Source organism: Kogia breviceps, chromosome 6, assembly GCF_026419965.1.
Source record: "Kogia breviceps isolate mKogBre1 chromosome 6, mKogBre1 haplotype 1, whole genome shotgun sequence".
NCBI lineage: Eukaryota > Metazoa > Chordata > Mammalia > Artiodactyla > Physeteridae > Kogia > Kogia breviceps.
In genome coordinates, this window is record NC_081315.1 from 105,205,363 (window position 1) to 105,216,054 (window position 10,692).

The window sequence follows — 10,692 nt, forward strand, 5'->3', positions numbered from 1 at the left end:
ACCATAAGGATCCAGAGTCAATTCTCCAGGAGTCAGGGAACCCCTCAGTCCTGTTAGTATGGGGAGGTGGGGAGAACCTGTAGTGGGCAGCCTTGCTGGGGCTCCAACCCTGCTTCGGTTCCCCAGTGCACTGTAGTGCAAGTGTATCATTTTCTCAGTATATCGAGCTGTGAGTTAATGTGTGGACACATCCTTAGCACAATGCTGGCATGCTGTAAACACTCACTGGAGGAATGACAGTCTACTCCTCTCCATGAACATCCATAAAAAGAGGGACATGGGGAAGGATCAGGGGACAAATGACACCAACAGATAGATGATATTTGATCTGGATCTTGAAGGATGAGCCAATGCATTCCTGGCAAAGTAGGACTGGAAGGGCATTCCAAGTAAAGGGAACTTCAGGAGCAAAAGCAGGAAGGGGACAAGCTCACCAAGCATTTAGGACATGGTGGGTGAGGGGTTTAATGTGGCCAGATTGGACTCTGTGTGTGTGTGTGTGTGTGTGTGTGTGTGTGTGTGTGTCTAGAAATGAATTTGAAATAACAGGCTGAGCTAACAGGGAGAGGGCTACACAGCCTGGTCTGATATTGTGTCCCCTGTTTGGAAAAGAAAGGTCAAGAGAGAAGTTGGGAAGGGATCACAGGAAGGCCAAACGTCCATGGGAAGCCAGTGGGGGAAGTTCCATGTTCCCTGCCAAAGCTTAGAGTCACTTCTCAGAAAAGATCCTGGAGTCCACATGTTTCCTTCTAAATTTGCTTTGTGTTCTGACCTACAGTCTTTATCCAGAAAGAATCTGGCTGCCACCTGAGGATCAAGATGATTTTCTTGTTTTACAGGAGACCACCTTGGTCTATATATCCTTGTGGAACAAAGCAGCTTTGTCTTGCTTGGGTCCAAATAATCCCTCAAGATACCACAGTGTGAGTGCCTGTTTGTGCAGGTCATGGTTCAATAACATGTTTGTCAGGACAGTGGGAATGGATCTCTGGGTGAACCAATTTTACATGAGGCGTGGAGTTTGGGGAAATAGCCTACTTCGATGGAATTCATGAAGAAACCCATTGAACCACTGAATGAACCAGTCAACATCCACAACTCTGTGACCTTGGATTCTAGAACAGGTGGAACTTGGATGGAATCCAACCACTGCTACAACTTTTTGTATCTTTTGTTTTAGAAAATTTCAGTTAGAAGCCAATTCCATGTACACACATCTGGATGTTGAGAATTTCTTAAAAGTTCATGAAATGTCCATTTAAAAAAATGTGTATGTGAAAAAAATTCATTAGGTCTGAAGATACTGACCTCCATGCCAACATGTTTTCAGTCACCTGGCACTGAGTGTTGACATTTAGGTATCAGGAACTACACAGTTTGTCTCAGTCCCCACCACTCCTTATTGTTCCTGTCCCAAAGGCAAAGGTCACTTGCCGTTTATTATTTATTATTATTATAGCTCTTGTGCTACTGTTTTCCTTACAGCTGAGTCAAGAAGAAAATGAACAGTTTCTTATGCCCAAACAATCACGAAAAGTAAAGTAACAAAATATAGTGAGGTCCACATCTTTGTGGAAGTGAGTTCCTTTTATATGCTCAACATGGAAACAAAATATATCTGTTTTTAAAGAATACAACTGAAGGCCATTTTATGAACCAAATCTGTTCTGCTTCACTTGATGTTAATAGCTCAGCCTCCTAAATAATTTAGTATGAAACCCTAAATGAGGTACTGTTATTGTCAGCTATCCATAGATGAACTCATGGAGGGTCAGAGAAGTCAAGATCACAGCTAAATAAATGCTGTATCCAGGGTTCCACTAGGTCATCATGCTACTAGAATCTGCCTAGAGAAGGCTCACCAGAGTGAGGTCCCCACCCATGAGCAAAAGGTGAATACTTTGAACAAAAACCCAGATCAGGAATTTCCTCTTTACCAGCCTCTCAAGGCCCGAGGATCCCTCTGCCCACACAGTAACTTCAGGTGCTTCAGAGAAAACAGGAATTCAGACACAGATGGCTTCTCCAGCTCAGTCCCTCATTCACCGAATGTTTACAGAGTGTCAGGTAAGAAGAGATCAGACAGTGGGACCCAGGAGTCCAGGCTTTAAACTCTAGGCTCCGCATCCCCCTAGTCCTGTGACCTTGGACCAGCCCTGAATATCTCCAAGCTCCAATATTCCATCTGTAAAATGGGATGAATTATATGTTACCATATCATGGAGGGGCTGTGATGAGAATTAAGGGAAAGCTTTGAGTAAAATGGACCTGTTGTTTATAACCTCGCCCACAGATTTTGCTGTCGGGATCCTCATCCCTTCATGGAGGGTCTTTGCAAGGCTGAGCTGTCCTCCTCAACTGGCTGCCAGGGGAAAGGAAAAGGGCTTGGAAGAATCAGGTCTAATGCCATGCATGTAACCCGCCTCCCACAGGATTACACCAACCACTTTCCCTGCAGGAACTGGCTCTCTCTGAAGGGGTGTGGCTGGGAGGAGTGTGAATAAAGCTACACAAGTATATGAGCTGTAAAAACCCTGCTGCCTGGCCTCTTATATAAAGGGCCTTCATTGCCTCACTGCAGATGAGACAGCAGTAAGGCTTCAAGCTCCCTCTCCCATCTGGATTGTACTGGACCTGCAAACTCAGAACAAGGTAAGAGCCAGGCTTTCTTAAGAGTTTCATTACCTGTCCCCCTTCCAGCTCCCATGAGGACCTCAGGTTCCTGGGGTCTGGATCCTCTCACGGACACGTGGGGACTGAGTCTCAATGCCGTGAGGAATGAGTGGGTCTTTATCGAATATCCCTAGCTCCCATCCCAACTTCATTTCGGAAGCTCACAGTTTGTGACTGTCTCCCCTTTATCAGTCCTAAAGAGAGGCCATATGTCCAGGGTAGAATGAGATCAGACCTAGACCTGCCTTTTTTTTTTTTTTTTTTTTTTTTTTTTTGCGGTACGCGGGCCTCTCACTGTTGTGGCCTCTCCCGTTGCGGAGCACAGGCTCCGGACGCGCAGGCTCAGCGGCCATGGCTCACGGGCCCAGCCGCTCCACGGCATGTGGGATCTTCCCGGACCGGGGCACGAACCCGTGTCCCCTGCATCGGCAGGCGGACTCTCAACCACTGTGCCACCAGGGAAGCCCTAGACCTGCCTCTTTTTAAACAAAATTCTGTATTCTTTTCAAATGGAGCACTGATAACATGAGTTATCATCATAAACTAAGCCAAACCAAATGAGTTGTTCATAATTGCTTTTTTATTTCTTGCCAATATTTTCTGAAAGGCAGAGTAAGGTGAAAGCAAGAGGTATTCAATGAGGGAGGGGTGATATAAAGGACCAGAGAGAGAAGTTCTGGCTGCCTGTCTCAGCTTTGTCACTTGCCCACTATGGGACCTTGAGCAATTTATTTACCAGTCTGAACCTTAACTGTCACATGTGTTACCTGGTGGTGATGGATTATTACCTACCAGAAAGGGCTCTTGTGCTAATTAACAAGGTGAGAATGAAATACAGGTCAAGTGCTCTGGCACATAGCCGGTGTCAAATAGAAATGTTAATTCTCTTCTTTGAAATGTGGTTTTTGTTACCCACCGGATAAAATCTATGCAGTTTAGTGTAGCAGTTAAGGTCATCCTATTTATTAAATGATTTATTTTTAAAAGCATTGATTGAGGACTTTCTCTATGCTAAGCACAGTGCCTCAACAGTCTAAATGCTCTGATAGAAATTCACCTCTATTCCCCTGGTTCACTTTGCCCAGTCAATTCGGATGACCTACCCCTCCTTCATGCCTTTCCTTAGGCTCTTAGTGAATCCCAAATACCGCTCCTCACAAACCCACCCATCTCAGAATGTCCAAGCCTCATGCGTGTTTAACCTTGGGTCAAGCATCACCTTTCATGTCACTTACCATGTCCTTTCTCATTGTGTGGTCATCTGAGTCCATGTAGGACAATGAGATAGAAATTCAGTCCCCTGCAGCTGGAAGAGAGTTGACAATTATCCAGCATCTTGATTTCCAGATAAAGGAGCTGAGACCCAGAGGGGGAGAGTGACTTGACCAAGATCAAGTTGGGGACACAGTTGGGACAGACTCCTCATCAATGCTATTTAGATTCCCCAAAGAGTTGCCTCTAAGTTTTTAAGATGTGAGACTTTCTCATTCATCTTGATAAATTCAATATCTAGTCTAGTGCACAGCCAGTAGTAGGTGCCCCACGAATGCTTACTGACTGGTGAATGAAGGAGTGAGGAATAACTGAGTAGATGAGAGTTAATGAGGTTCAGAGGGTGGGGAAGAATGAATGAAGAGTAGGAAGTTTCTGACATTCAAGACTCAAGTCAAGCAGACATGCGAATACACAGGCTGCTTGTCTACCAAGTCCAGGAAATAGAAGGTTCCCTGATCTCACTCTGAAGCAGGCAGCCACGTGTCAGGCTGGAGGGAGGGTCATCTCGCAGCCTAGTGCTGCTGAACTGCTGCCCAGTACTGACTCACCTGCCTTTTGTCAGACAGGTTCCCACCAAGCTGAAGCCATGAGGATCCACAGCCTCGCCCTGCTCTCCTTCCTCCTTCTGGCTGCTCCGATGCTCTTGGTGGAGGCCAAAAAGGAAGGGAGGAATAGACAGGGCAGCAAAGTCAGCACAGATAAACTGCATACTCTAGGCGCGCCCCAGACTGAACCAAGCAGCCAGCCACCCAAGCACCTGACCAAAGGCAAGTTCGTCACCCAAGACCATGCCGACTGCAGATGGGTGGTGACCAAGCAGGAGGAGGGCATTGCCCTGAAGGTCGAGTGCACCCGACAAGACAACAAGTTTTCCTGTTTCTTCACCGGCAATCCAACCTCATGCCTAGAATCAGACAAAAAGAATGCCTACTGGAAACAAATTGGCCGGAATCTGCGTTCACAGAAGGTCATCTGTGGTGATGCTAAGAGCATCCTGAAGACCAGGGTGTGCAGAAAGAAGTTTCCAGAATCCAATCTCAAGCTGGTTAACTCCACTCTGATTAAGATCAAGAAACTCAGCCAGGAGTTAATGGAGCCCTCTCCCAAGGAGCAGAGCAAGGTCAAAGTGACCACCCGCATCAGCCCAGCAAAGACCCAGACCATAAGCACCAAAGATCCTGAGTGTGTGGAAGACCCAGACTTGGTAAAACAGAGGAACACGGCCCTGGAGTACTGTGGGGAGTCCTGGAGCTCTTTCTGCAACTTCTTCATGTCCATGGTACAGGGCAGTTCATGCTAATGAGGTCAAAAGGGAAGAGAGTCCATTAGGAGGTGTCATGTCAAAGCCCTTCCATATGTTGTAAAGATCTCCCAGTTCCCTGTAAGATGAACATTTGTGCTGTAGGAGTGCAATGGATTATTTAAACAGATTTTATAATTTTTGTTTCTGTATTTTAGAATTTGTTTTATATTCATTTCCTTACATGTGATTTTAAGAGGCTGTTGACCTCATATGTGTCCATGGCCCACAAAGCTATATTTCTATGAGCAGTAAGGACCAGTCTTTGAGCTGAATGAGTCAGAGTGATGATTTCAGTGCAATGCTCTTTCTGCCCAATTACCAAATGTAATAAAGCTCTGTGCGTTTTTCAGGAATATGTTCAACCATTGTTTGGTTTCTCTATGTTGGTTCCAATGAACTCATAAACTGGTCCTCATATATCAGTAGAAAAAAATCCTGTTCACTACTCATCCCAAATCATCCCATAAGGTGGCCCATTCCTGAATCCCTATCTTAATACTTTCATGCTTTGGTCTGTGGTATTTGATACTTACTAAACTGATTTCAAGTGGGACACCTGGAGTATAATGTGATGAAGACACCTGTCAGTGGCTCACAGACGGTAAGAGGGGAGGCAGGATTTGAACCCAGGCTAGAGGAACACCCTCCACTGATTCAAGTCTGGGCTGCCCATGACCACTTGCCGTATGTGGGACTCCTGACCTCAGGGAGCTCATTTCAGGCCGGGGGGAAATGGGTCTAGGTAAGTACAGTGCCCTGATATGAAGACTCCAACACAGGGGGAAAGGCAGGGTGGAAAACCAGAGAGAAGAGGCAGAAACTTCTGGAAGATCTCAGGTTGAGCTTCACAGAAGAGGTGATACTGGAGTTGGAATTTGGAAAGAGTATCTTTAGGTAGGAAATGGGCAGAATGGAGGCCCATTAGGCAGATGACAGATGTATGAAAGCAAAGAGATGAGAAAAATCCTAAAAGATGAGAAAGGCCACATGGGTAGAAGGTGGTGGGATGCAGGGGTGACATTGCTGTTAGTCATTTACATGTTAGTCTGAAAGATCTCAAAGGGTTTGAATTCAAGAGCTGGGGAGAGAGAAGGATGTAGCCCCAGTGTTGTGTCACAATTCCACAAAGAACAAAAAGTGAGGAACAGAAGTTGGTAAAAGTACTGTTCTCTGGAGTCTTTATAGAGTTGATGTCAGGGAGGAATGGCAGATGGGGTGGAAGAGGGGCCTCCTACACTCACAAGCCTACAAGGACCTACATGGAGGGTTGTCAATGACCACCCAGAGTGTGACAGCCTCAAGAGTACGTTTGGATATCATCCTCAACATCATCAACACTAATAGTTCTCTCTCACTCACTATGCACCAGGCACTGTGCTAAGCACTTTCCATGGAGTATGGGTGCATTCATTCATTCACTCAGCATATAATTCATTGTACATCAACTCTGCCAGCCCCTGTCCTAGGGGCTGGAGAGAGAGTAGTGCACCAGGGATGAATGCTCTGTCCCCATGGAGCTACCAGTGGGGAAAGAGACCCAAAACTCACAAATATACAAGTGACAGAGAGGAAAAGTCAAGGAGGAGAAAGGGGTGAAAGTGATGGATGGTCACCAGCCTTAGATGAGATGGTCAAGGGAGGCCTCTCGGTGGAGGTGATTTTTGAGGTCAGACTCAAATGCAGTGAGGAATCAAGCCAGGTGACTATGTGGAGTAAGAATGTTCTAAACAGTCAGTGCAAATGCTCTGAAATTAATTAATGAGCTATGAGCTCCTTACTATGTACCAGGTATGGTTCTAGGGGATGAAAATAACAGCAAACAAAAAAGAAAAAAATTGTCTATCTTAGTGGTACTTATATTCCAGTGACTGGATTCTGCTTGGTGTGTTCAGAAACATCAAAGATGGCAGTGTCATTGCAGGGCAGGATCCAGGTCCTGACCTGTGAACCTGACCCCCACTCTCAAGAGAACTGAACCAACACCCCAGACCCTCCCTAAGCTCCCTCTAGCCACACCACGGGAAGGACATTTCCCTTGAAGGTCTACACAGATTGTCAGCCCTGTGGCCACTGCTCCCTCACTCACACATCTCAATTCTACTCACACATCTCCTGAGATTGGAAAAGACAGTTAAACAGTTCCAGGAGTCATTAAATAATAACTTTGGTCTGGTCTGGGTGACATAAACATTGGAGAATCGACTAGACCAGACCGAAAGCCATCTTCTATTCCCTTTCAGGCCCTGAAGTTGATGGTTCTTCTGGTTCATTCCTGGCCTTTGGCCACTGGCACAGCTGGGAGGAGGTTTGTCCAATGTTGTGGAATTAGCTGGACCTGGGCTGGAGGTTTGCCTCTGACATATCCCAACCAAGGTCTCTGAGCCAATTATTTAACCCTCTGAGCTCCAATAAGTTCATCTCAACAATGAGAATCATTTGGGTGAAGCTAACACTGCTGGAAAAAGGAAGAAAAAAGAAAGAAAACTGGAGGGAAGGAAGGGAGAAAGGAAGGGCAACAATGGGGAGCAGAATAATAATAATAAAAGTCTATTGATAGCATTATTGGATTGCTTAAACCAAAGCAATCCAGAAGCTGCTCTATCTTCAGACTTTGCAATTACCCAGGTTAATGAATCACCTTACCGTTAAACTTTTCTTAACGGGGATAATGAAATCAGCTTTACAGCTGTTGTAAGATGCTCATTGGTCAATAAATCTAAAGCGCCCAGTGCCCCATGGCTTACATAATGGGTATTCAACACATCTGACTGTCTAAAGTCCATTGCACAAGAATGGCTTGTGGATGTCACTCAGAACTTCCTTATGTAAACTCTTCAAAGTGGAAGTTTTCTTTTCTCTAACACAATAAGCAAAGAGTAACAACCATTATTTATCGGTTGTATGTGCCTGTGGCTTTGCCCCGTTCTCTCTCTCTCTTTTTTTAAAAGATATCTTGATTTATTAATGATAATTGGAAAATACAATAAAAACACTTTGTAACAAGGAAATATCCCAGGAAGAATTTTTTAAATCAAAGATATAAGAAGAAAAGAGAGAGTATATAAGAAAATAAGAAGATCAGTCTAGAACTTTGCTACTCAAGGTGTGGTCCCAGACCAGAAGTATTGACATCTCTTGGTACCTTGTCAGATATAAAGATTCTCAGGCCCCATTCCAGACCTATTAAGTTGAAATCTGCATTTTAATAAGATCCCCAGGTGATTTGGGTGCACACTAAATTTGGAGAAATTTAACTACAAGATTCAATACATTAGTTAGGATGCTTTTGGTTTCAAGTATGAGAAAACCATTTCAAAACAGCTTTAAATATAAGGATAGTTTGGGTTTTTTTTAACATCTTTATTGGAGTATAATTGCTTTACAATGGTGTGTTAGTTTCTGCTTTATAACAAAGTGAATCAGCTATACATATACATACATCACCAATTCTCCTCCCTCTTGCATCTCCCTCCCACCCTCTCTATCCCACCTCTCTTGGCGGTCACAAAGCACCTAGCTGATCTCACTGTGCTATATGTCTGCTTCCCACTAACTGTCTATTTTTCAATGCCTAGAGAAGTTCCTTTAGCATTTGTTGTAAAGCTGGTTTGGTGATGCTGAATTCTCTTAGCTTTTGCTTGTCTGTAAAGGTTTTACTTTCTCCTTCAAATCTGAATGAGATCCTTGCTGGGTAAAGTACTCTTGGTTGTAGGTTTTTTCCTTTCATCACTTTGAATATGCCTTACCAGTCCCTTCTGGCTCGCAGAATTTCTGCTGAAGGTTCAGCTGTTAACCTTATGGGGATTCCCTTGTACGTTATTTGTTGTTTTTCCCTTGCTTCTTTTAATACTTTTTCTTTGTATTTAATTTTTGGTAGTTTTATTAATATGTGTCTTGGCATGTTTCTCCTTGGATTTGTCCTGTATGGGACTCTGTGGTTCCTGGAGTTGATTGACTATTTGCTTTCCCATATTAGGGACGTTTTCAACTATAATATCTTTGAATATTTTCTCAGCCCCTTTCTTTTCCTATTCTTCTTCTTGGACCCCTATAATTCACATGTTGGTGTGTTTAATGTTGTCGCAGAGGTCTCTGAGATTGTCCTCAATTCTTTTCATTCTTTTCTCTTTAGTCTTCTGTGCAGTAATTATTTCCTTCATTTTATCTTCCAGGTCACTTATCTGTTTGTCTGCCTCAGTTATTCTGCTATTGATTCCTTCTAGAGAATTTTAAATTTCATTTATTTTATTGTTCATCATAGTTTGTTTGCTTTTTCATTCTTTAAGGTCCTTTTTAAATGTGTCTTATATTTTTGCTATTTTATTTCCAAGATTTTGGATCATCTTTACTATCATTACGCTGAATTCTTTTTCAGGTAGACTGCCTACTTCCTCTTCATTTGTTTGATCTGGTGGGTTTTACCTTGCTCCTTCATCTGCTGTGTTTTTCTCTGTCTTCTCATTTTGCTTAACTTACTGTGTTTGGGTTCTCCTTTTCGCAGGCTGCAGGTTCGTAGTTTCCATTGCTTTTGGTGTCTGCCCCCAGTGGCTAAGGTTGGTTCAGTGCGTTGTGTAGGGTTCCTGGTGGAGGGGACTGGTGCCTGTGTTCTAGTGGATGAGGCTGGATCTTGTCTTTCTGCTGGGTGGGACTCCATCTGGTGGTGTGTTTTGGGGTGTCTGTGACCTTATTATGATTTTAGGTAGACTCTCTGCTAATGGGTGGGGTTGTGTTCCTCTCTTGCTAGTTGTTTGGCATAGGGTGTCCAGCACTGTAGCTTGCTGGTTGTTGAGTGGAGCTGGGTTTTAGTGTTGAGATGGAGATCTCTGGGAAAGCTTTTGCCGTTTGATATTACATGGAGCTGAGAGGTCTCTGGTGGGCCAATGTCCTGAACTCGGCTCTCCCACCTCAGAGGACCCTGTCAGCCACACAGCTTTTGGGAAGTCTGAGGTCTTCTGCTAGTGTTCAGTATGTGTTCTGTAGGAGTTGTTCCACATGTAGATGTATTTCTGACGTGTTTGTTGGGAGGAAGGTGATCTCCACGTCTTACTCCTCTGCCATCTTGAATTTCTCCCTGCCCCGTTCTCTTTTTTACTCCCAACCAACTAACCGGTAGGTGTTTCATCCTCATTTTGTAGATGAGGAAACTGAGGCTCAGAGAAGCTGAACCACTTGCCAGGGTCACAAAGCCTGGGAGAGGCTGAGCCTAGGGAGAAGGCAGGTCTGGAGGCCCCCAAGCCCTTTCTGCCTCTGCAGCTCAGGATTTCTTCACTCGGTGAGAGAGAAGGGACATTTGTGGTCTTTAGATGTGGGCCAAGCCATAAAGCAGGATGTGCAGGATGCATCTGCCCCTTCCATGTGTACAGCCCTTCTATGTACTTATAAAGAGAAAGTTCCAGAAGCTCAAGCTTCCATTCATGCACAGTCTTTCATCATAGTCACAT

General features: G+C 44.4%; 1 protein-coding gene across 2 annotated transcripts; it reads left to right on the top strand.

Moving 5' to 3' along the window:
- Positions 1 to 2,544: 2,544 nt before the first annotated feature.
- On the top strand, positions 2,545 to 5,602 carry FGFBP1 (fibroblast growth factor binding protein 1). Of its 2 annotated transcripts, none has more exons than XM_059067250.2 (2): positions 2,545 to 2,652; positions 4,515 to 5,602. In XM_059067250.2, the coding sequence occupies exon 2, from the start codon at positions 4,535 to 4,537 to the stop codon at positions 5,246 to 5,248; it is 714 nt and encodes a 237-aa protein (XP_058923233.1). In that variant the 5' UTR covers positions 2,545 to 2,652; positions 4,515 to 4,534; the 3' UTR covers positions 5,249 to 5,602. The 2 variants fall into 2 exon arrangements, with proteins under 2 accessions (XP_058923233.1, XP_058923232.1); XM_059067249.2 differs by having other exon boundaries at positions 2,547 to 2,652; positions 4,511 to 5,602.
- Positions 5,603 to 10,692: the final 5,090 nt, after the last annotated feature.